The following is a 24,733-nucleotide window of genomic DNA, read 5'->3' as shown; positions in this document are numbered from 1 at the left end:
TTTTAAATTTTTTTAACCTTTATTTTTGAGACAGAGACAGAGCATGAACGGGGGAGGGTCAGAGATAGGGAGACACAGAATCGGAAACAGGCTCCAGGCTCCGAGCGGTCAGCACAGAGCCCGACGCGGGGCTCGAACTCACGGACCGCGAGATCACGACCTGAGCCGAAGTCAGCCGCTTAACCGACTGAGCCACCCAGGCGCCCCCCAAAAGATCATTTTAAATGTGCCTTTGGGGGGGTTCTGAGCAGCCCCACTTGGGCTCGACCCTTCTAAGAAAGAGCACAGACTTTGTGCTCGGACAGCCGCGGGGCTCCAAGTCCTGCCCTGGCCCCGGAGCTGACTCAGGCCGTAACCTCCCAGAGCTGAAAGGCGCGGGTGACAGCCACCAGGCCAGTGGAGATGCGGACAGCCCCCACCCAGGCCGAGCCAGGGACTGTCCTGGGGGTGGCTGGAAAGCGGCCAGAGCGGCAACTGTCCAAATCCTGGAAACTCGCAAACCGTGCAGATCAGGAGTCTTGTTTCCTGAAAGCCGGCGGGTGAGCGTGTGCCAGAAAGCCCAGGGTACCGTCACGGTCACGGGCAGCCGGGCAGACGCAGCGCACCGGGGTGGCTATTTTTACCGCCAGGCTGTTTGTTTCAGCGAGAAGGGTCAGGTCAACAAAATGGTTGGTCGGCTGCCTGCCCCGGCCCCCCGTTGTGAGCGGTCGTGGGCGCCCCTGGCGACTGTCCCCGTGCTGACGGGGACCCGGCCCTGCCGGGACGGCCAGCGGGGCCCGGGGCCCAGAGCAGCAGGCTCCCGGCCTCCCCACAGAAGCTGGCCGGCAGCCCCAGGCTTGGCCACAGTGTCCTCCAGTGTCCATCCCACGGGAAGCTCGCCGGGGGTGTCTCGGGGTGGGAACCAGCGTCCTCGCTCTTCTGGGGCCCCCGGCCAGGCTGCCGCAGCCGGGAATGCTCGCTCGGACAGGCTGGTGTGCGGGGACCCCCGCGGCCGCCCCGGCCACACTGCCCAGCCCGCCCCCGGGGCTTGACCCCCCACGACCGGGTCGGTCCTCGGCGGGGCCTCGCAGGAAGCGATCGTGCCCCCTGGAAGCGTCGGGACCAGCTTCCCTGGAAGGGGGTGGGCTGCCTGCCATGCGGGCGCCTGGGCCTCCCCCACCCGAGGGCTGAGCAGGAAGGGGAAGTGTGGTCTGGCTGGGGCTCACTGCTCCGGGGTGGGCGGGAAGCCTGTGGGTGAGGAAGGCCTCTCCCCAGCTGTGCCTGAGCCACCACACTCGGGCCCCTGCTGTCCCCTCAGCCGCTCGCAGATGGACACGCTCGCCACCCAGGTAAGCATCTGGGCTTGGGGCACCCGAGCGGCCGCCTGGCGAGGGCTGGGGTTGCAGCTCAGTCCGCGGCTGGGCTCGGAGGGTCCCCTCTGCCCCTCATGGGCTGGGCGACCTCAGATCCCTGCACCCGTCTGCGCCTCCATTTCCCGGGGGTATGTTGGGGCGGGGGAACCTGCCTATCGGGTTGAAATGACACCCGGAGGGGGACAGAGACGCATAAACGGTACACAGGTGGTTCCCCCTGTCTGGATTCTGAAGGCGACTTTCGGTGCCTGATAAGCGAGAAGACCCGAACGGGTCTGCGTCGGGGACGGGGTGGGCGAGGGGGTGACAAGGCGGGTCTCGAGCTGCATCTTGGGACTCTGGCAGGAAAAACCTAGAACTCCAGCAGCCTTGACATCTCTGTGCCCCCGTCTCTCGTGTCTAGCGATCTGTAAGGCATCCTGTGTGTTCCCGTGGCCGCGGGTCGAGCTCGGCTGCGCCCCGGGGTCAGATCCCCATGTGGCGAACGGCCGCTGCCCGCTGGGAAATGACCTCCGAGGCCTCCTCGTGGTATTTCCAGTTCTATCTTGTCTCGCATCGCTTGTCCTGAGAACCGCTCCCGCGCCCTGCCCTGAGCGTGGTAAGGACAAGGCCTGGGGCTTCCTGTTTTGTTTTTGTTTTTTGTTTTATCTTTATTTATGTTTGAGAGAGAGAGAGAGAGAGCAGGGGAGGAACAGAGAGAGAGGGAGACACAGAATCCGAAGCAGGATCCGGGCTCCGAGCCGTCGGCACGGAGCCCGACGCGGGGCCCGAACTCACAGACCGTGAGATCGTGACCTGAGCCGAAGTCGGACGCTTCACCGACTGAGCCCCCCAGGCGCCCCATTTCTTGTTACACTTTAGGACCCTTCCCTCCACCCCTCCTGCCCTCAAAAAACTGGAAAACTCCAGAGAAATAGGGGAACAACGGCCCCACATTCCGCCACTTGGGAAAAGCCATGGCAGAGCCTCGCGTCTGGCCTTCTAGTTTTTTCCCAGGCGTCGACACTGTGAAACATCACCGTTGTCTCGTTTTGACGTGAGCACATGGTACAGGAAATTCGGGCCTCGCTGCCGTCACCCCCACCCACTGACCACACCAGTGCCGCTGCCAGACAGCCAGCAGGTGACAGGGCTCCAGGGGGCCCCCCCACACTCTCAGAACCAAACAAGCAAGAAAGCCAGCAAGGGCGCGAGACAATTTGGTTGGACCCAAGGAAGGACTTCTGGGTTGCAGACGTCCGGGGATGACTCAGGAAGCCTGAGTACTCCACAATTCCGGAAGGTTCTGCGGAAGTCAGACACAACACATAGAACGCCGCGGAGACGCCCGAAAAGCCACTTGCTCAGGAAGGGGACCAGAGCTCTTGAAAGACGTGATGCGTGAGGTCTGGAAAACGTGTTCCGTTCACGCTTCACAGGGAGGCTGGGTGGTAGAGGTGAAAAGGAGTCTTTCCCTCGGTACGGAACCGAGATGGGGTCTCTGTGCTTCGTCCCCCGCAGACTCGGGCCACACGCGCGGGCGACCCGCGCACAGGTGGCTGGCCGGGGTGTCCGCACGGGCTGCGTGTGGCTCTTCTGGCGAAGGGGGGGCACCCCGAAGCTCCCCCCCGGGGCTGCTTTTCACGGGGTTTTCTCCCCACTGCTTGACTGCTTCATCCGAGCCCATCGAGGGGCCCTTGTGCAATTTTCTCCCAGTCCCACGCTGCCTGCTCCCTGCTTATTTGCGCCAAAGCCAACAGAGTTCTGCATTTAAATTTTACTTCCTTTGGATTACTGGTGAGGCTGGTTCACTAGAAATGATATTACGGAATCAGAGGAGATGTCTGTGTGTTGTTACTGTTTGCTCCCCCGCACAAACCTTTTTTTTTTTTTTTTTTTGATAAGTTCATTCATTTGTTTATTGAAGCGGACTCGACACCCAACGTGGGGCTCGAACTCACAACCCCGAGATCAAGAGTCACACGCTCCACCGACTGAGCCAGCCAGGTGCCCCTTAAAAACTTGTAACAAAATCTATATACACTGTCAGCGGTCATGTGGAAGGATCTGTTTCACCACAGCTGCGCCAGAACAAGGTTGATGATTTTTTTTTTTTTTTTTTTTTGAGAGAGAGAGACTGAGAGTGGGAGCCAGGGAGGGGCAGAGAGAGAGAAGGGGACAGAGAATCCCAAGCAGGCTTCATGCTCCGCGCAGAGCCCAACGTGGGGCTCGATCCCGCGACCGTGAGATCATGACCTGAGCTGAAATCAAGAGTCGGATGCTTCACCGACTGAGCCACCCGGCGCCCCTTCACCATTTTTAATTTTTGCTTGCATATAGGCGTGGTTTCTTTTTTTAAATTTTTTTTTAATGTTTGTTTTTGAGAGAGACAGAACGTGTGTGGGGGGAGGAGCAGAGAGAGGGGGAGACACAGAACCTAAAGCTGTCAGCACAGAGCCCAATGCGGGGCTCGAACCCACAAACCTGAGATCATGACCTGAGCCGAAGTCGGAGGCTTAAGGGACTGAGCCACCCAGGCGCCCCCCGTGTAGTTCCTAAGTCCGGGCAGAAAGATATGTCAGTGGAGCGACCCACTATGATGGGTGAGAACGAATGAACAGGGTCGAGTCCTGTTACGAAACCCGCGGGACACGAGCCCGGCCCAAGGGCTGCACGGCTCATTCTTTCTTGAAATTGTTTACTGAGGTATAATTAACACCAGGGAAACGTGTCTGTCTTAGATGCACAGTCAACACGTTGGACAACAGTCTACACCTTGCCTCTTTCATTTCCTGCGTCCAGGACTCCTCATCTGTGCTGTCCTGGGCATTGGGAATCCGCGTTTTACGTTTCTGGATGGGGTCTCACTGCGCGAACATCCCAGCCTGTCTTCCCATTCCTCTGTCAAATTCCGTTCTGTCGGTACACGGTTTTACTTGTCTTGGGCTGGGGTCAGTGCGTATGACACGACACCCCCAGGTGCTAAGAATCCGAGCGTGAGCGGGGCAGAAGGGAGAAGAATTGAAAGAAAGGGGGAAGAAGGCTGAAGTTAATTTTAATAACACATTGCACTGAACCCAACACATCAAAAACATCCTTCCCGCACGTAATCCATATAAACGTTAATTAATGAGATCTTGCATGTTCTTCCTTCCACACTAAGCATTTTTCTTTTTACGTTTATTTATTTATTTTGGAAGAGAGAGAGCAGGGGAGGGGCAGAGAGGGGGGAGGGATGGGGAATCCCAAGCAGCCTCCACGCTGTCAGCACAGAGCCCGACGTGGGGCTTGATCTCATGCTCTATGAGATCATGACCTGAGCCATATCAAGAGTCGAACGTCCAACCCACTGAGCCACCCAGGCGCCCCCACGCTAAGTCTTTGAGACCCAGCAGGTGCCCCACAGCCTCGTGGTCTCGGGCAGGGCTGGCCTCGGCCAAGGGGATTAGCCTGGAAGCCCTAACTCCAGGCGGGGAGCAAGGGGCGGGGCCCCATCCTCCCCCAGAGCTGCGTGCGACCTGCCTCGTCCCACGGAAACTTCCCCGAAGCCTCTCCAGCCTCCTAGAACCCCATCCCCCCGCCCCCCCCCACACACACACACGTTCTCCCCACCTTTTGGGACTCATGACTACTTCAGATCATTCCTTTCTCGTGAGAAAAAGTCGAGTTTTTCAATCACGCGGGACTTGAGCAGTAGCGTGGGTCTTGAAAGAAACACAGGGGCCTCGCACCCAGTACTTTTCACGAGCGAGGCTGGATTAGGGGCGAAAATGCTGGAGCTCCTCAGGGGTCAGAGAGACGTTTCGGGAGACGTGTCCTGCATGTGGACGAATGCATGGCTCTCATGTCGTCAGCTATTTCTTACGCTACACAATTTGGTTAAAAAAAAAAAAAAAAAAAAAAAAAAAAACACGAAAAAAAAACCCAGGAAGAAGCGAGTGTGGAATCAAGCCAGTCTCCAGAATTCCCAGCGGGGGTTGGACTGGGACTTCTGTCGCCGACTCCCTGGAAATGCCTTTTGGGGAAGTGAGAGCCGGGGCCGCGTGGGTGCCTGGCCTCAGTGCCTCCCCCGCGGCGAGGGCGAGGATGTGCGTCATGGGAGGAAGGCAGAGAAACCCGCGCAGGCGGGCAGGGTCTCGGCTTCCCGGGCAGCGCCCGATGCCCGCGGCCGGTGGCGGGTGCGGAGCCGGTGGCGGGTGGCGAGGCCAGGCCAGGCGGCTGGACGGTTAGGGGGCAGACCCCAAACCGCCCTCCCGCCTGCATCATCGGAGGCGGCAGTCACGTTCATGTGCTCGCAGACCCGCACCGAGCGCCTACTGCGTTCCAGGTGACGGAGACAGTGGCAGAGAGACGGGCCCCGCTCTGGGTGGCGGAGCTGACTCGCCAGTGTGGACCGCCGGGCACAAACGTCCGGTAACCCGCCGCAGTCACGGGACGTGGGCTCACGCACGGGTCTGCCTCCCCCGCCCCTGCCCAGCACCCAGCCCCGGTCGAGGCAACCTTTCCTCAGCCTCAGTGTCCCAGCTTCTCTTGCCTTCTGGGTTTTCATCACCCTGACGGTGGAGCACCTCCCCCACCCCACACACACTTAAGCTGTTATCAGTTACGGAGGAGGTCGCAGTGTGAATGAGATTCAGAGTCTGTCCTGAGGGCAGGATGACTAAGGAGAAAGGGGAAGAGGGAGCAAAGAGCACTGAGATGGGGGGGGGGGGTGACTAGGTGACTAGCAGGAGGAGGAAGCCTGGATAAGACGGTCTTTGTTCCTAAATCGCATTCGGTTATATCCTCTGAGGACTCTGGACAAGATCCTAGGATGCCTCTGCTCTGGCCAATGCCTGAGGGAATTCAAGAAAGGAACCCAGTGCCCTGAGGACCCAAGGAAGTCATTCACACCCTAGTAAAAATCAGTTTCTCTTCCTCAGAGTCTGGCACACCCAGGCAAATGAGTTTGAATGGAGAGGAAGTGGGGAGAGCGGGGAACTTGGCAGAGAAGTGACTTGTCGATGATGGAATTTGGGGCATTACGAGAAGCATCTCGGGCATTTGGTTCGGGGGCTTTTTTGGTGCCTTTCCCTCTCCCACCAGTGCTGCTACCGCCTCTGACTGTGGGGCTCCCTCACCTGCCCCAGCTGGGGGGCTCTGCCAACTGGCCCGACGGACGTCCGTCCCACCCGGAGGCTGAGCCCCCCCGCCCCCCACCACTGGAGCGCTTGTTAAAAATGCTGATCCCGAGTCCGACACTGGACCTACAGATCAGAACTGGGGGCAGAGAAGGGGCCTGGGACTGGCATCTGTGCTTTCACACATTTCCCAGAGCCCCCGTTTGGGGGTCGCGAGTTAGGGTCCTGGAGTCCCAAAGACCTGGGTTTGGTTTCTGGTTTTCCCGCTCGCTGGCTCCGTGCCCCTGGGCCAGTAGTTTCGATCTCTGAGCTCCCATGGTCTTATCTGTAAAACGGGGTGGTAACCACAAGCCGCCGTGCAGGGGACTGAATGAGAGGGGCGCGTAGGGCCCCGGGTAGCACACGGTGAGGGTGACTTTTCTGAGACGCATTTTCCTACCGCGGTTGTAATTACGCCGAACAGGGCACGGCTGAAGGCTGAGGTCTTGCCCGTGCTGGAAGCTCTTGAACGAGGGTTCCGCTTTCAGTTCTGTTATGAAAAGAAACATTTACCAGCTTGGCGGCAGCCTCATGGGGTAAAATGACCGCACGGCCTGGCGTCAGACTGCCCTGAGCTGAAATCCTACGCTAGTCCCTTGCTGGCTGTGTTACCTTGAGCAAATCGCTTAACCTCTCTGAGTTCAAGTTGTTCACCTGCAAACAAAGCGTGAGAACTAACACCACCCACTCGGGGAAGGTCATCATCAGGATTAAGAGATAACGTGTAGATCACCGGTTCTCAACCTCAGCCCGCCGTGTATTAGACTCATCTGGAAAATTTTATTACAACAAAGAAACAAACCCCCCAAGGGCCAGGCCCCACGGGTCCCGCAGGTCAGTTAAATCCGAGTCTCTGACACGGGGCAGACAGACAGACAGCTCGGGTCGTCCGCGTGCAGGAGGAGGCGGGGGAGGAGCTCAGAGGGAGACGTGGCTACGGAGGAACCACCCCGCGGGGTTCGGAGACGGAGGAAGGGGCCACGAGCCAGGAGCACGAGTGGCCTCTAGAGGCCCACAGAACCAGGCAGTGGCACGTCCTGGGGGTGGACACAGCCCTGCCCACGCTTGGATTTCTAGCTCCGTGACGGTGGCGTCGGGGACTCGTGACAGGCCCCGCGCTCCTGCTGTTGTATGCCCCCTGTGCTCCTGCCCCTGCCCGGGGGGCTCCCCTCTCGCCCCAGTCGGGGGGCGGCCACCCCAAAGACGCTTTAGTCCAAAACTTTCAAGTTACTTTTGATTGCTGAGCGCAGTTGGTAAAACGTGGCTCATTGCAAAGCTTCGGTTTCTGACTCAAAGCCGCTCACTTTGCCCCAGTGGGCGTGAGTGGAGGAAGGGGTGGGGGCCGCCTCCGCACCCCTGCACCCCACCCTGTGCCGAGGACAGCCAGACAGACGTTTCTCCACGGGGGGTCTCCCACCAGTGGCTTTTCCCGCTGAGGTGCTTTGCGGTGTTGGGTGGAGACTCCACGCCCGGCCCGAGAGGTCCCTCGAGAGGCCCCGCAGCGTCTGTGGGCTGGTGGCCGACGCCCTGGGCCCCGCGCTTCAGCTCCGGGGAGGCCTGCGCCCCACGGTCCCGTCCGGGCGGCCGACACAGGTGGCCTTCAGCTCCCACACTTTGCGGGGCGTGAGCTCGGTCCCGCCGGCCACCTGCACCCGCTCCCCGCGGGCTGGATCCCCGCCGTCGCTGCCCAGAGCCCGTCCGTGTCCCCTCTCGGGCAGCACCACGGCCACTGAGCCGGCCTGGAGCCCAGAGGACACCCAGCGGGGACAGGACGGGGTTCTCTCGGGACCCTTCTCACTCAGCCGCCCTGTCCCAGAAAGACAAGCTCGTCTGGGTTCTGCGGAGAAGGCGTCTCGGAGCAGTGCTGTTTGTCTGGCCCTGGGCTGTGGGGGAACTTGGGACTCTTATTCCCACTTGTGGGCCCCGATCCTTCATCCTGGGGAGTCCCGTGGCCCCCACCGTCTCACCACCATGGCTGTGCTCCTTAAAGGAAGGCGTCCCGAACCCCGCTGGGCCTGTCCCCGATGACCCGGGCATCGTACGGACACCAGCAAGGAAGGACTGGCACCTAGAGGGAGAGCATTCAGCCTCCTTCCTGCCGGGTGACCTTGGGCAGGCCGCTCAAGGACGCAGTTAGCGGACAGATGAAAGCACCTGCAGGCTGCGTGTGCACGGATCACACTCCAAACATCTGCTGGCAAGGCGCCTGGGGGGCTCAGTCGGTTGAGCATCCGACTTCAGCTCAGGTCACGATCTCACGGTTCGTGGGTTCGAGCCCCAGGTCGGGCTCTGTGCTGACGGCTCGGAGCCTGGAGCTGCTTCGGATTCCGGGTCTCCCTCTCTCTCTGCCCCTCCCCTGCTCGCACTCTCCTTCAAAAATAAATAAACATTAAAAAAAAAAAAAAAAAGGAAGAAACATCGGCTAGCAAAGCAAAGCCACGCCACACGTTTGTAAGAACAGAACCACAAGATATGCATCCACCACGTGGTTCTCAAAAGTGACCCAGGTTTCACTTTTCTGACATCATCCTTCTTCCCTGCTTCTCCAGGGAACTGAGGAGAAGGAAACTTCTTTGAACTTGAAATCGGAGGAGTAGCTTTTCATGGGAGCTACGCTAGACAGTTAATTGACTGGGTTGTTTTTTTTTAATTTTTATTAAAGTAAATACACAGTTTTTTTTTTTTTAATATTTACTTTCTGGGGAGAGGGCAAGCAGGGGAGGGGCAGAGAGAGGGGGACAGAGGACCTGAAGTGGGCTCTGTGCTGACAGGCTGACGGCAGAGAACCCGATGTGGGGCTCGAACTCCTGAACCGAGAGCCAAAGTCGGACGCTCAACCAACTGAGCCACTCAGGCGTCCCAGTAAATACACATAGTTTAATAATAATAATAATAATAATAATAATAATAATAATAAAATTAAAACAAATAAAAATCAAGTGATTCGGAGGATTCACGGCAGAAAATTGCAGCCCCCTGTCTCCCCACGTCCATCCTTCCACCCCGTTGTGCTCTCGGATGCAACAGCTTTGAGCTCTTGCGCCCTGGTGTTTACTTTCATAGCCCTAAAGAGTATGTTTAGTTGCTTTTTGGAGAAATCCTTCAAGATTAAGACAAAAAGAAAAGGTAGAAAATATGGAGGACAAACTAGACAAAAGAACAAGGAGATGCACATTTGAGTATGAGAAGAGAGAATGAGAAAATGGGGGGGGGGAGAATATTCTGTCTGTTCATCCGTCTGTCCATCCTTCCTTCCTTCCTCCCTTCTTACTCCCTCCATCCTTCCTTCCTTCCGTCCTTCCTTCCTTCCTCCTTCCTTCCTCCCTTCATCCTTCCTTTCTTTCTTCCTCCTTCCTTCCTCCCTTCTTACTCCCTTCATCCTTCCTTCCTCCTTCCTTCTTCTTTCTTCCTTCCATCCTTCCTTCCTTCCTTCCCTCCTCCCTTCTTATTCCCTTCATCCTTCCTTCCTGCCTTCCTTCCTCCTTCCTTCCTTCCTCCTCCCTTCATCCATCCAGCCTTCCTTCCTTCCTTCCTTCCTTCCTCCTTCCTTCCTTCCTTCCTTCCTCCTCCCTTCATCCATCCTTCCTTCCTTCCTTCCTCCTTCCTTCCTCCTTCCTTCCTTCCTTCCTTCCTCCTTCCTCCCTTCTTACTCCCTTCCTCCTTCCTTCCTCCTTCCTTCTTCCTTCCTCCTTCCTTCCTCCTTCCTTCCTTCCTCCTCCCTTCATCCATCCAACCTTCCTTCCTTCCTGCCTTCCTTCCTCCTTCCTTCCTTCCTTCCTCCTCCCTTCATCCATCCTTCCTTCCTTCCTCCTTCTTTCCTCCTTCCTTCCTTCCTCCTTCCTTCCTCCTTCCTTCCTTCCTTCCGTCCTTCCTTCCTTCCTCCTTCCTCCCTTCTTACTCCCTTCATCCTTCCTTCCTCCTTCCTTCCTTCCTCCTCCTTTCATCCATCCTTCCTTCCTTCCTTCCTTCCTTCCTTCCTTCCTTCCACCCCCAGAGCTAAAGAAGGTCAGGTTCCAATTACGTGTATCAAACAAAGAGTCCACCCTCAGATATGTGGCATTTTCTTAAGTCCAGTGCCCCACGGCCTCACCGGGCCCTGCAAAACCACATTTCACAGGGTCCTCCTGAGAGCCAAGCCTCCAGTCTCCACGCTTTCCCTTTTCCCCCTTCTTCGTGTGCCTCTGTTGCTCTCTTCTGTGCATCCTGAAAAGGGGATCTACAGCACAGCCTCTCCTGAGTGCACACCTGGGTGGGCTACCTGGCCGGCCGACACGTCTGTCTTTGAAGAGAGAATCCCCAGCACATCTATCACCGTGGATAAATGGCGCTGAGCGGAGAGCTGAGCCAAAGAGCTGCAGATGACGCGTGTACAAGTTACACACGCTTGGTTTCGCGCCATGTAACCTGATGAATAGCCAAAAACGTGTTCGATCAAGCCAACCTTCACCAAAGAAACGAAGCTGGGGACTGAAAATCCAAATTATAATAGAACAACATAATAAATGAGGACACTCTGCCAGTAATACTAACACGTGTTTAAATAGTAAGCCAAAGGGCACCTGGGTGGCTCAGTCGGTTCAACATATGACTTCGGCTCAGGTCATGATCTCACGGTCCGTGGGTTCGGGCCCCACGTCGGGCTCTGTGCTGACGGCTCGGAGCCTGGCGCCTGCTTCAGATTCTGTGTCTCCTGCTCTCTCTGCCCCTGCCTTGCTCACGCTCTGTCTCTGTCTCTCAAAAATGAATAAACAATAAAAAATGTTTTAATTATAAATAAATAACTAATAAGTAGTAAGCCAAGTCCGCTGGTTTTGTAGGAACAATGGCCTTAGTAGCCCTAACCTTGTCCCTGTTCCTCTGCCTGGGTCCCTGTTTATATCGTTAATACTAACATCACTCAAAAGCATGAATTGGAAAGGGCTGTACATGAAAATACACGCGTGAGTTTCCACTGGCTAAGTGATGACACAGGAAGTTGATTCTCACACACCCAGAATATGCCAGGTCTCAAGGATCACGTTTTCCTTTAGTAGCCAGACGAACAGGCAAAGCGCCCACGCTCTGGATGAGGGGAGCCCCGCTCCTCCCGCAAAGCCCCTGCATTCCTGGAGGCTCCTCCTACGAGGGCATCCCACAATCGCCTGGGGCCTGGCACCTGCTGTCTGTCCTACTTGTCTGTACGTCATCCCTGGTTGGGAAACCACAGCACACATGTCATTAGTCCCCAGGCTCTGCTCTTACAAGCTTTTATTGTGCAATTGAGTTCCAACACGGTACAGGCAACAGCTTCAGACTGAACATTAGTACTAGACATCCTCCCACGGGGACTTTCTAACAAGCCTCACACTTTCTGCACTCTTACCGTTGGCTTTTTTTCCCTCTCTTTCTTCCCCAGCGTCACTGAGGTATAATTGACTTAATAACACCGTGGAAGTTTAAAATGCACAACGCGTTGACTGGATACACTCGTACATGGTAAAACTTTGGTTTGAGAGCATAGTTCGTTCTGGAAACACGCTTGTAATCCGTAGGAATTGTGTATCAAAGCACATTTCCCCATGAGAAATAACGGAGGGGCGCCTGAGGGGCTCAGTCGGTTGAGCGTCCGACTTCGGCTCAGGTCATGATCTCACAGTCTGTGAGTTCGAGCCCCGCGTCGGGCTCTGTGCTGACAGCTCGGAGCCTGGAGTCTGCTTCGGATTCTGGGTCTCCCTCTCCCTCTACCCCTCCCCCCGCTCGCACTCTGTCTCTCTCTCAAAAATAAATAAACATTAAAAAAATTTTTTAAAGCGTATTAGAAACGTTAGCTCATCTTGTGGAATGCTCGCAGAACAAGGAACTCGCAATCCAAGGTTTCACTGTATCGCGAAATGCCCGCCACCACAGCCAACGTCACTCTTTCTTTTCTGTCTTGAGAACACTTACGATCTGCTCCTGCCAGACTTCTCTGCTTGCTTCCCGAGCTGGCCAGCTTCCAGCCCCCAAATTCCTGTACATCTCTGATCTCCGTGCGCGTGGCTCCCCTGGGGAGTGGCAGACGGGTCACTCCCGTGCCACACATGAGGACGCACGGAGTTCGGAGGAGATTAAGGGCCTCGCCTGAGGGCTCCCAGTTGCTGATGGGCAGGGTTCGTCTACGCCATCACCTGCCTGACCCCTAAGCAGAGGTATCCCCAAAACGTGGTAGACAACGCCCCCCCCCCCGACGCCCCGTTCACGTCTCATATTCCTCTGTCTCCGTTCTTCTCAGGGTCCCATCACGATGGATTGGTTGAGGGACAATTTCTGGGCCGTCCTAGCTGTGGCCATCTGCATTGTGTCCGTGAGCCTGGCCCTCATCCTGTACTGTGCCTGTAGACAGCTGCTTAGACAAGGTAATGGCGGTCTCACCTGGGCAGGTGGAGGGCGGGGAGGGCTGGGGTGGTTATCTGGGCATTAGGGCTTCTTCAGGGCAGAAAGCATAGTTCTGGGCCTGAATAGGCTGAATTGTGCATTAAGAATCGTGTATTCTGGGTCTGAGCCTAGCCCTGCCACTAACTTGCATGTCTGGGCCTCGGTTTCCCCATCTGCATGGCGAAGGGAGGGAGGCTAACTAATCTTCAGGAACTCTTGGGGCCCCCAGGGTGTGGGTGAGGGCAGAACCTGTGAGAAGGCACACACTGCTCCACGGCTTTCTCTCTCCATCGTGGCCCTGCTCTCACCTTTGGGACTCAGAAGACAACACGAGTCCAGAGAATGTCAGAGGCTGTCTCAGTTCCAATCACATCGAGTGGTACACGTGTTGTATACACCAGATACGCACAGCCTTTTCTGGGTCAATCATTCCCCAACGAAGCAGTTTTCTAAAAAAACAAAAAAAAGACTTTCTTGAGGCATGAAATACGGGCTCGGTCCACGATGGACACGCTGGCCACCACCATTGCCTTCTCTAAGGTCAGACTCTGAATCTCCCAGAACAACAGCTGCCTTGGCCCCAGGTTCTTGGCACCCTCCACCTTCGTGGAGGCTTTCCACTAACTTAACATCATCTCCAAGGGGGTTTCCACTTTGCCGTCCAACTCCCATCATCCCTGTGACCCAGGGATGGTGAATGCGCCAATCCCCCAGGGCAGTGTGGGCAGGCCACCCTCAGCCACCAAGGCACTGACCTGCCACGGCGTCTGGGACAGCCTCAGAACCCTGCTCGCCGGTCGCCGAAAGGTCCGGGCTCCACAAGGAGTGAGACCTTGTCATCCTCGTCCATCTGTTTGAGAGATAAGAAAGTTAAGGTTCAGAGAGAGGAAGAGGCTTGACTGAGGCCTCACAGGACTTGGTGCCCGAGTTGGGACCAGAACTTAGGTCCACTGGGCTTCCTGTCCAATGTTCTCTGCCCTCAACCCCTTGATGGTAAGCAGTTGTTTTTGTGTTGTTTTATAGATTAAAAAAAAAAAAATTTCTTTAATGTTTATTTTGGAGAGAGAGAGAGAATGAACGAGTGGGGTAGGGCAGAGAGAGAGGGAGACATAGAATCCAAAGCAGGCTCCAGGCTCTGAGCTGTCAGCACAGAGCCTGACCCAGTGCTTGAACTCCCGAACCCGGAGATCACGACCTGAGCCAAAGTCGAATGTTTACTTGATTGACCCACCCAGGTGCCCCTTTTTGTGGTGGTGGGTTTTTTGTTTTGTTTTGTTTTTTTTAACACAAAGAGTATATTCTGCCTCCTATAGTCCTCTGTCCATCTGCCTTCTTGAAATGTTGGACACAGACGAAGTAGGACCCTGAACAAAACCTGGCCTGTTCTCTTGGACCTTAAGCCACCACTATTACCACGCAGGTTAAAAAATGAACAATCGGGGCGCCTGGGGGGCTCAGTCGGTTAAGCGTCCGACTTTGGCTCAGGTCATGATCTCACAGTCTGTGAGTTTGAGCCCCGCGTCGGGCTCTGTGCCGACAGCTCAGAGCCTGGAGCCTGTTTCAAATTCTGTGTCTCCCTCTTTCTCTGACCCTCCCCTGTTCATGCTCTCTCTGTCTCAAAAATAAATAAATGTTTACAAAAAAAAAAAAAAAAATGAACAATGACGTGTTCGTCTAGCACGGCCCGGTTGCAAACTTCTTCCCCGGTCTTCCTCTCGCTTCCTCTCAAGCACACAGTTGGTTACCCGTCCCAGGGATGTTTCTGAAAGCCAGGGGGAGACAAGCGGGGCCCCGCGCCGGGCAGCCTGGGCAAGGGCTTGTGGTCAGAAGGCCCGCGTCCAAGCCAGTCTCCACCGCCCGCCAGCCCTGGGCCCCCAAGTCTGTCTCTCCCCGGTGGTTCCTCCCTCACCTGCCCTGCACACGCCCGGTGTCTCCGGACTTCTAACAGTCACACATTCTGCTGATTCTTCCCAGATGATCATTAATGCCTATTTGGTCCCTTAGGCAAGAGGTGGGACGTTGCCAAGCCCTTGGGAAGAGGGCAAAGTGACGAAGAGAAAACGTATGAGTAAGTACAGCCCCCCCCTCGCCCCATGCAAGGTGCAGCTTTGAGAGCCGCCTGGTCACGTGCGCCCGTGCACCTGCTTGTCTCTTTGGGGAAGGAGCCCACTGCACCTGCGCAGCCCGGGAGCCCTCTTGTCTGCCAATGCCCCGCCCTCCGGGGAGGGGTCTGGAGCTTTGGGGCTGCAGGGCACCCTCCAGGGCTCTGCTCTCCCGGTTGTCTTTGTCTGGTCTAGTTTGGTAGAGGTCACAGGTCAGGCTGTGTGTGCTGGGCCCACCCCTCAGGGTTAGGTCTACCCTTTCTTTTTTCTTTCTTTCCTTCCTTTTGTCTTTCTTCCTCTTTCTTTCTCTCCCTCTTTCTCTCCCCCTTTCCTCCTTCCTTCTTTCTTCTATTTCTTTCTCTTTCCTTCTTCTTTCTCTCTCTCTCTCTCTCCCCCTTCCCTCCTTCCTTCCTTCCTTTTCTTTCTCTCAAGATTTTAAGTAATCTCTGCACCCGGGGTGGGACTCCAACTCACAACCCTGAGATCAAGAGTCGTAGGCTCCACCAAGTGAGCCGGCCAGGCACCCCTACCCTCCTTTCCTTCAGATGGCCCACCAGTGTAGTCCTCTCGAGGCTGTGTGCCTAACGAAACTATGCCATTGGCTTTACTGCTGCATTTTGTGATCTCTTTGGAGCTTTTATGATTGCTGTGTCGGGAGTCCCCAAGATCACCTTTAGGCTTGACGATTCACCAGAAGCGCTCACAGGATCCGGGAAAGCTACAACGGTCACGGTTACGGGTTATTACCGTAGAAGGGTACAGAGTCAACTCTGCAAAGGGAAAGCACATACAGGGTGGAGCCCCAGGGGCAACCAAGCGGAAGCTTCCAGGACTCTTCTGCTGGTGCACCATGCTTCATTCTCCCAGCATGGATGTGCGGCACCACATGCAAAGCGTCGCCAGAGAGAGTCACCGAGGGTTTTTACGGGGGGGTCAGTCACACAGGCAACAGAGCGCCCACACGACCCGCTTTAGCTACTCAATCCCCAGGCGCTTTCAGAGGCCAAGCCGATATACCGCATGACCCGGGGCCCCAGGCAAACACAAGCAGGCATTCACCAGCAGTCACCTTGTTAGCAAAGACCATCTAGCTGAACGCAGGCCCAGGTATACAGACACTACCATCAGGAAAGATAATCCGAGAGCTTAGAGGTTAAGGGCCAGGTGCTGCTCAAGGTCCAGTCCTTTCTTCGGAATGTAATGCGTTGTCTGAAACAAAATCTGTGCTTTTCTTTTTTATTTTTTTTTAATGTTTATTTTTGAGCAAGTGGGGGAGGAGCAGAGAGAGGGGGAGACACAGAATCCGAAGCAGGCTCCAGGCTCCAAGCCATCAGCACAGAGCCTGATGCAGGGCTCGAACCCATGAACTGTGAGATCATGACCTGAGCCAAAGTCGGCTGCCCAACCAACTGAGCCACCCAGGTGCCCCTATTTTGTTTATTTTTTAGAGAGAGAGAGAGAGAGAGAGAGAGAGAGAAACAGAGTGTGAGCAGGGGAGGAGCAGAGAGAGGGGGAGACACAGAATCCGAAGCAGGCTCCAGGCTCTGAGCTGTCAGCACAGAGACTGATGTAGGGCTCGATCCCATCAACTATGAGATCATGACCTGAGCTGAAGTCGAATGCTTAACTGACCGAGCCACCCAGGCGCCCCCAAATTTGTACTTTCCTAGAGTGACTTTTGTTGTGGATCCAGCAAATAATAGACCTCTTCCCCACCAATTCTGACCCCCTTGAGGAGTAAGACAAATGTGTCACGCAGGTAAGTAACAAAATATTGCCTTTAATGAGAATAAACCCGGCGTGGCACAATGGGGCTCTTATCCACCGGCAAGGGCATTTGCTAGCTCAAAACCAGGCAAACTTTCCGATGCAGGGCGCAGCCTGGAGAACCTCAGGTCACCCGTGTGGGGCAGCCCCTTTCTCTGAACAGCACAGACTCGAGCACAATGTGTGTCTTCTGCAGTCAGGCTGGCTCTGGAGGAGACAGTGGGAGAAGAAGGTTCTTCCCAAAGGCAGATCAACTTCCCTCCTCTCCTGGGAGCAGCCACGAGGGGTGGACAGAGGCCACTAACGGAGCTCCTGCCACACAGACCCTTGTCCACATATCCCAACAGGCTTGTGCACCCCCAGGGGCGCTCAACCACATACAGGGGGCCAAAACTTGGCTGAGAACAATCTCTTCCAGTTTGGAGGTCAGAGCACATGGAGGGGATCGTGGGTCTAGGCCAAGAGGCTACCCCGTGGTCTCTCTTTGTTGGACCTTCTTACCAAAGTATGATACGAATGCAGAAAGGTGTACGAAGTCAAGCAGGGCTCAGTGAATTTCCACAAACTGGACAGACCCAGGTGGCCAGCGCCCAGATCAAGAAACAGAATCACCAGTTCCTCAGTGACTTATATCCCCTTCCAGCCACCATACCCCAAAGATAGCCACTCTCAGAAATAGGAAAGGCTAGTTTTTCTTGTTTTTATGCTTTCTAGAAATGGAATCAGCCAGGGGCGCCTGGCTGGCTCAGTTGGTTAAGCATCTGACTCTCGGTTTTGGCTCAGGTCACGATCTCGTGGTTGGTGAGTTCAGGTCCCGCATCGGGCTCTGCACGGACAGTGAAGAATCTGCTTGGGCTTCTCTCTCTCTCCCTCTCTCTCTCTGCCCCTCCCCTGCTCATGCTGACTCTGTCTCTCTCAAAATAAATAAATAAACTTTAAAAAAATTTAAGCAATAGAATCGGCCAGCACACGCTATCTAGGGTTTGGCTCCTGTCGGTCAACGTTTCTGTGCACGTCATTGTGCGTGGTTGCAGACGGTTCGTCCTCATGAATTTATCCAGTCCGCGGCTGATGCGCATTTGGGTAGGGTCCAGCTTGGGGTTCACGCTGCCACGAACGTTCTCATGTCATCTGGTGGCCACATGCAGGCATCTCAGCAGGATGCACCGAACAGGCAGTCACGCGCTGTGTGCGTCCCCGAGTGTGCCGTTAGTGTTAGGAACACGTGTATCTTGCAAATGAAAACACACCTGCTACTTACCCCCCCCCACCCCCCCCCCCACCCCCGCCCTCTCCAGCTCCGGGGATTCCAGAAGGACGCGCTCCAAGCGAAGTCCCTTCCTTCCCTCAAATCCAGCTGTTCCCGGGGCTGGAGGAAACAGTTGCTTTACAAACGGGTACGACACCTAGAGAAGGACGGAGTGCCTCCAGCTTTTAGGAATGAAGGTTTCAATGTTCATCCGTTTTCTGATGTTTTCCTTTTGTAGGCTGACGGACACGCTCAAAACCACACCCTGACTCCTCCTCTTTCTGTCTTCCCAGGAATGTTCTTAATGAATCACCCGTTCAGTTACCCCCTCTGCCGCCCAGGGGTTTGCTCTTCCCAGAACACACCCGTAAGTATCTGCTGCTGGTGACATTCAGGGCAGGGTAACAAATTCATCTAAATGTCTTAGCTCAGGGGCGCCCGGGTGGCTCAGTCGGTGAAGGGTCCGACTTCGGCTCAGATCACGATCTCGCGGTTCGTGGGTTCGAGCCCCGCGTCGGGCTCCGTGCCGACAGCTCGGAGCCTGGAGCTGCTTTGGATTCTGTGTCTCCCTCTCTCTCTACCTCTCCCCTGCTTATGCTGTCTCTGTCGCTCAAAAATAAATAAGAAATGTTTAAAAAAATTGAAAGAGACAAATCAATTAAAAAGGGGGCAGAGCAAATAGCAAAGCTCCTGATGGTCAATGTGTACGTTCACATTCAAATCCCAGCTCGGAGCACGAGTAAGAAGGAACTTGGGGGGTGTCACCGGGACTCCCCCACTTTGCATCAGAAAAGCCCTGCCTGGTTCCCTTGACCGGAATGTTCTTCCTCGAGCTGCCCCTGTGGTGGTGCCCTTTATCCTCCCCACTGCCACGCGGCCACTGCCCTCCGCCCTCTCTAAAGTGAGCCCGCTAACTTTCCTTTCGAAACGTTAAGGCAGCTACCCGACCTCGTCTCACTTACCTGCTGCTCGTGTGTTTAAGATGTCTCTCCTCCCCTGGAACAGAAACTCCGGGAAACAGGGGCCTCTCGTCTTCCTCACCACGGTTTACCGGCCACTAAGAACGGTGCCTGGAGGTTAGGAGACAATTCAGGTCTTGACCGAATGGACACATAATAGCTTACATGTATGGGGCAGCCCCCGTGTGTCCGGGCCCGTGTGACGCACTTCACAGGCACGATCTCCTGGCGGCCTCTCCACAGCACTACGAGGCGGGCGCATTTATTATCCCCCTTTGACAGATGGGGACACTGAGACACACAGAAGTTCAGTGTCTCACCCAAGGCGACACAGGGAGTGACTGCTGGAGCCTGGATGTGAACTTGGGTCTCACTGCAGGGCTGTGCAGGGAATGACGGCGGTCTTCTTCTCAGGTCCTCTTGGGAAAGACAGAGTCGCGGCAGAGGCCGCGGCGACCCCATCCGAGGGTCTGAGGTCTAGCTGCCGTTTCGTCTTCCTTCCCGCGGCCACCTTGGGGCTTTTGCTACGTGTTCCCTCTTCACTCATTCTACCTTTTGCAAACCCCGCTGTCCCTTCTGAGCAGAGATTCGTGCCCGAGCAATCATGGAATGTCCTGGAAAACACTAAGTCACTGTGAGGGATGTGCCAAAGAGGAAATAAGCTTCGTATCACTTCCTCGTGAGAATGAGGGTCTCCCATGACCGTGCTCATTCGGGGACTGGCTCGGGTCAGCGTGCCGTCTGCACTTCTGCTTTGCGGGCTCAGGCAGGGGGACGTGGGAGCCAGGGCGTCTGACTGCCGTCTGCCATTCACCCACTCGGCTGATCCCGAGACGGTGTCCTGTCTGTACAACAGTGTCCCCCATCAAATGGGGAGCTGGTCCACCAGGAAGTAGCCAGACCACCCAAGCCCATGAAAATCATGCTGAGTCACTGGGTCAAAAATACATACGGGGGCGCCTGCGTGGTTCAGCCAGTTGAGCGTCCGACTTCTGGTTTCGGCTCAGGTCATGATCTCACGGTTTCGTGAGTTCAAGCCCCGCGTACGGCTTTGCACTGGCAGCATGGAGCCTGCTTGGGATTCTCTGTCCCTCCCCCACGTGCGCTGTCTCCGTCTTTTTATATATATGTGACAACACACAGCAGCTTGGCCTGCAAGGACCTTTTCGTGTGCTCTAGTCCCACAGGACACCCCGAGCCAGCCGCCGGCCACATACTCGCTGGTCAATAAGGTTAGAAATAAGACCCTCTCCATCCCGAGCTACATCGAGCCTCTAGATGATTATGATGATGTCGAAATCCCCGCAAATATGGAGAAGCGTCACTTCTGAAACACCCGTCCCTTCTTTCCGGCGAGCTGAGGAGGGTTCACGCGGAGGACTGTACGCCAATCGAGAACGGAAGCCCTTCGGTAACGGGATCCTCAGAGCTGGCGGTAACGTGGCGCAGCTGTGTAAAATAAACATTTCCTGAGGCTTCGACGGAGAGGCATCAGCGGCCACATGACCTCCCAGAGGAGAGGGGCCGCAGCTCTGCCCTGGAGGCCCGGAGCGGTCAGGCCTCCAGCTACTGTCGAGGGGTGCCCCTGGGGTTCCGTGGCTCCTACTCGTGATAATCCACCCCGTTCTTGACCCCCCCGCCCCCCGCCTCCCCTTCTCTTGTTCGGTTCTAAGCGATCCCAGCTCTTGGGGTGTTGGACTCTGCAGAACACCCGGGCTCTCATCCCCGGCTGGGCCCCACGGGCCCACCCGGCTGCCACACCCAGGGCCGTGGGTGGGAGATCCGACCGAGTGCTCCGGCTGAGTGCTCCTGCGTGCAGGTTACTACATCACACCCGGCAGGCTCTTCAAGGGTGAGTGGTGCTTTCTGTTCTTGAGAACTGTCCCCACCTACACACACCCCACACCCCAGCGCCCGCCCCCCTCCCCCCCACCCCGTGACGTGGGCCGGGCGGACCGCGGAGGTTCAGGTGCTCACCCAGATTTGTGCTTCCCGGTAACGTGTGACAGTCCACAAAGACACATGTGGCCTTCCGGACCCGAGTGCGTAAGTTACACGTAGCGGTATCGTTTTGCAGTATGTGTGAATGCGGAGCGGGGGCGGGGGGAGTCACAGGGAACGGGAAACAAAGGCACAATTAAATGGCAGATTCAAGATGACGGCTGGAGGGCCTCGTGCCCCCCCATCTTACGCTCACGACTGCTCCCTCCCCTGCGTACATTCCCTGCATACGGCCCCGAGACCACCGTCCCCAGAACCCCTCAGCGCTGCGGCGCTGCTGACGAGAGGCAGGGTGGAGGACCACGGTCCTGTTCAACAAGTGCCCTGGTCCCCAGGGCCCAAGTCAGCTTGGAGGCTCCGGAAACTGGCGCTGACCTGCTGGAGCCCCAGGACTGGACGCTTCCTAAGCAGACTGGAGATGCTGGTTTCCCAGCAACCCCTGGGAAACCCAGCAACGAGCAGACTCGCAGGGAGAGCGCCGCGAACCGCAGAAAGGCCCGGAGTGACCCTGGGACCGAGCTCCTTTGCCAGAGATGGACGGCGTGCACCTGGTGTGCTCAGGCTTACCGCCTCAGCCGCTGCTGGACCAGTGGGGACATGTGCTTCCTCCGGGCTCCGTCTTTCTGGATTCCACAGGGACATCCAGCTTCCTGTGTTACCACCACCTTATAGTAGGCCGGGGGTTCCCTAACTGCGGCCGTGTGGAACTCTGGGACTCCGTGAGCCAGAGAGGACTCTTTCCTCCAAGTTCTGGGGGGGAAAAAAAAGTGTTTCACTTGTACGGCTTCCTCTTCTAAATTTTCTGAAAACCACCCACATCTATGACGAGAGTTAAAAGCAGATACTAGACGTGTCTTCCTCAGGCCCTTCCCGTCCCGGGACGCCTGGGGCTCAGCATCCCTCTATTCTGACAGCTTCCAGACGGCAGGCTCCAGCTGAGCCTTCTCCTCAGTCCCAGGCTGGCTGCCCCCAGGACACCCCCGCATGACCTCCCGACAGGCCCTCGAGGTCAACACACCCCAGAAGGAACAGATGGCCCACCTCCCCCCCCACACACACACCCACCACTGGCATCTCACTCTCCGGTCCCCTTTCTGCACAGCTTTCTAAAGGGAACATCTAACCACTCATTCTCTTGTTTAAATCTCTTCTTCACCCATCGCCCTCAGAAAAACACCAAACTCCTTAACTTGGGTTACGAGATGTGTCAACTTCCCCTTACAACTTCCACTCCGTCCAAACTTTTGCTCCTCGGGGCATCTGAAATGACCTGGTCTGTGGTAACCTTCCCTCTGCCCAGAACATCTCTCCCCACCTTCTCCCCCTTCCCGTCTCTGCTCAGAGTCTTTCCTCAGCACCCAAAACTTGAGTGCGGTGCCCTCTTTGAGGCTCTCTTCTCACAGCAGGAGCACCCCGCGATAACCTGTTTACCTATCCTTCTCCCCCACCTCAGACCGAGAGCAACATGGGGACAGGGACTGGGTCTCTCTTTCCCCCAGGGTTTTCTCTGTCCCTAGCACAGCACCCAGGTGCTTTGTGGATGCTCGACCTGAGCCAAAGTCAGCTGCTCAACTGAGCCCCCCCAGGCACCCCTTTTCCATCCTTCTTTCTAATTTGGGGCTCCTCTGGGGTGGAACTTGCCTGGCTCACGGCTATACTCCCGATACCCAGCACAAGCTCTGGCACATAGTGGGCCCTTACTAAATGTGTACTGGGCATTGCACATTACTAGAAAGCCCACCAGTCGGTTTGACAAAAGCAAGCAGTTTTTCTCTGAGCACGTACGATTAGGTTGACAGTGTATCCTAGGCATGGGTAATAAAGCCATATTTTTGCCAGTCTGGTTAAAAAAGATGTTAGCAGTTTGGATGATAGCATTAAATACAGTCAGATTCGACAAGGCCTTTTTGTGTATTCTAGTCCCACAGGAAACCCCAGGTCAGCCATCAGCTATATACGGACAGATAAATAAAGGAAGAAATCAGAAGACAGTGTCCATCCTGAGCATATGGAGTCTGAAGATCATCATTCTGAAACTCCTGTGCTCTGCCCTCTTAACTTCTCTGAGAGCTGATGGTGTGTTCCTATCAGAAATGGGTAGATTATAGTTCTCTTTGAAACAGTCAAGCTGATCTTTATGACACACATAGGATTGTTTTCAGGAAATGCTCTGGTGTTACAGTAACACATTTTACAAATCATTTGTATCAGTTAGTATGGTTAGACGGCAAGGCACAGACTGTGCAATAATGAGGAAGGTGTCACCACACACAAGAAGTCTAGAGGTAAGCACTCCAGGATTCAGCAGGTCTAAGACTCAGGAGCACCGGGTGACTCTTCTTTGATTCTCTTAGTGTTACTACTCATGCTGACAAGGTAGCTGCCACAGCTCCAAGCATCACACCCTCACGAGAACATTTGAAGTTAGGAGAGAAAGGGACATTTCCTCCCACGTAGCTCTTTTTACTGGAGAGAGAATCTTTCCTAGAAGCCCCAGACGACTTTCCCTAACGTCTTACTGGCCTGGATTGGTGCACGTGCCCAGCTAGGGGAACGGCCGGGGAGTGAACATTGGGCATTTTCAGCCTCCCAAGCTGGAAGTGGGCTTGGCCATCCACGAAAAAGGAGGCAAGAGCCGCTGGATAGGCAACCTCCCCGGGGCCAGCTCACTTGCACAAATAACGCTCTTGAGTATTTGCCCTTGTTTCCGTTACGATTTCAGAGGTGTTAGGGGATTCAGGCTAAAGGCTGGTGTCCAGATTCCACCACTCACCTTTCTTCTCTTACGGGGTTTTGACAAAAAACGGACAGAGGACTGGCGGTCAGATGGGGATCGTAACAGGAAAGGCAACAGAAGGAGTGCTAGTCTGGTCCGAGTTCTGACGGTTTCACTCCGATGGGCCAGTTCTCACCTGCCCCCTCTGGCAAAATCCCAGGCGGGTCCCATTGGCTGTTCTGGTCACCCTCAGGTAATAAAAGGCCTCCGGGTGTGGATTACACAAGCACATGCATTTGTCAAAACTCCAGGAATGCACACTTAAGGTTTCCGCATTTCGGGGCACCTGTGGGGTGGGGGGGTGGGGGGGGATGCTCAGTTGGTTGAGCATCAGGCTCTTGATTTCCATTTCGGGTCATGATCCCAGGGTTGTGGGATCCAGCCCCGTATTGGGATCTGTGCTGGGCATGAAGACGGCTTGGGATTCTCTAAAATGAAAAGGAAAATAAAAATATACTTTAAAAAAAAAAGAGATTTCTGCATTTCAATCTAAGTAAATTTCACCTCAAAAGAAAAAAGTGTAAGCAAACGCTCCGCTATGCTTAAGGACCCGTACGCTGCAGTGTTTAGGGGAAGGTGGAATGCTGTTCGTAATTACCTTGAAATGCACCCAAAGGCAAATGGAATGCTGTTTGTAATTACCTTGAAATGCACCCAAAGCCAAGGCCGCTGTAGAGCCGGCACTTCAGCCCGGAGAGTAACGTGGAGCTCCACGCCACCACCCCAAGCGCAGGCAGGTCGGGGTCTGCAGCGCCGGCTGCCTCCCCTCTGCCCGCGCACTTCCAGGCGAGAGGGAACGGGGGAGCATCTTTCGGCTCAGGGCTCAGGGAGGGAGGCTGGAGCCGGCCTCCCTTTCGAGGCAAAGCAACTCCGTCCATATTCTCAGCAAATGTCTCAGGCCCTCGGCGGTACAAGACTCCCTCCCGACCCAGGAGGACGCTCCCTGACCTCGCCCTGCGGCCCTCTCCAGAGCGGTGGCGACCACGCAGCCGGGCC

General features: G+C 55.6%; 1 protein-coding gene and 1 long non-coding RNA gene across 4 annotated transcripts; one reads left to right on the top strand and one right to left on the bottom strand.

Annotated features, from left to right (window-relative positions):
- The first annotated feature begins 1,207 nt into the window (after positions 1-1,207).
- SCIMP (SLP adaptor and CSK interacting membrane protein) lies at positions 1,208-20,291 on the top strand. The gene is made up of 5 exons (XM_019413737.2): positions 1,208-1,328; positions 12,741-12,864; positions 14,888-14,951; positions 18,295-18,368; positions 20,140-20,291. Exons 1-5 carry the CDS (start codon positions 1,308-1,310, stop codon positions 20,289-20,291), a joined length of 435 nt encoding a protein of 144 aa, XP_019269282.1. The 5' UTR covers positions 1,208-1,307.
- On the bottom strand, positions 3,721-24,305 carry LOC109246025 (uncharacterized). 3 transcript variants are annotated; one of them, XR_008418897.1, is made up of 7 exons: positions 23,874-24,305; positions 20,938-21,711; positions 18,964-20,409; positions 13,639-13,733; positions 13,192-13,332; positions 6,891-6,980; positions 3,721-4,313 (listed from the first exon to the last, which is right to left on the bottom strand). It is a non-coding gene; the product is annotated as an uncharacterized LOC109246025 (long non-coding RNA). The 3 variants fall into 3 exon arrangements; XR_008418896.1 differs by lacking the exon at positions 3,721-4,313 and having other exon boundaries at positions 5,606-6,980; positions 18,964-19,071; positions 19,169-20,409; XR_008418895.1 differs by lacking the exon at positions 3,721-4,313 and having other exon boundaries at positions 5,606-6,980.
- Positions 24,306-24,733: the final 428 nt, after the last annotated feature.

Source organism: Panthera pardus, unplaced genomic scaffold (genome assembly GCF_024362965.1).
Source record: "Panthera pardus isolate Hobbes unplaced genomic scaffold, ASM2436296v1 HiC_scaffold_3, whole genome shotgun sequence".
Lineage (NCBI taxonomy): Eukaryota > Metazoa > Chordata > Mammalia > Carnivora > Felidae > Panthera > Panthera pardus.
Note: the sequence above shows the minus strand (reverse complement) of the source record. Positions and strands in the feature narration are given on the sequence as shown.

Excerpts from the sequence above, each read along its gene's own strand:
- SCIMP (XM_019413737.2), top strand. The coding sequence starts at position 1,308 with ATGGACACGCTCGCCACCCAG. Across the intron at positions 1,329-12,740 it reads TGGACACGCTCGCCACCCAG|GGTCCCATCACGATGGATTG; the intron begins GTAAGCATCTGG and ends CGTTCTTCTCAG. Across the intron at positions 14,952-18,294 it reads GACGAAGAGAAAACGTATGA|GAATGTTCTTAATGAATCAC; the intron begins GTAAGTACAGCC and ends CTGTCTTCCCAG.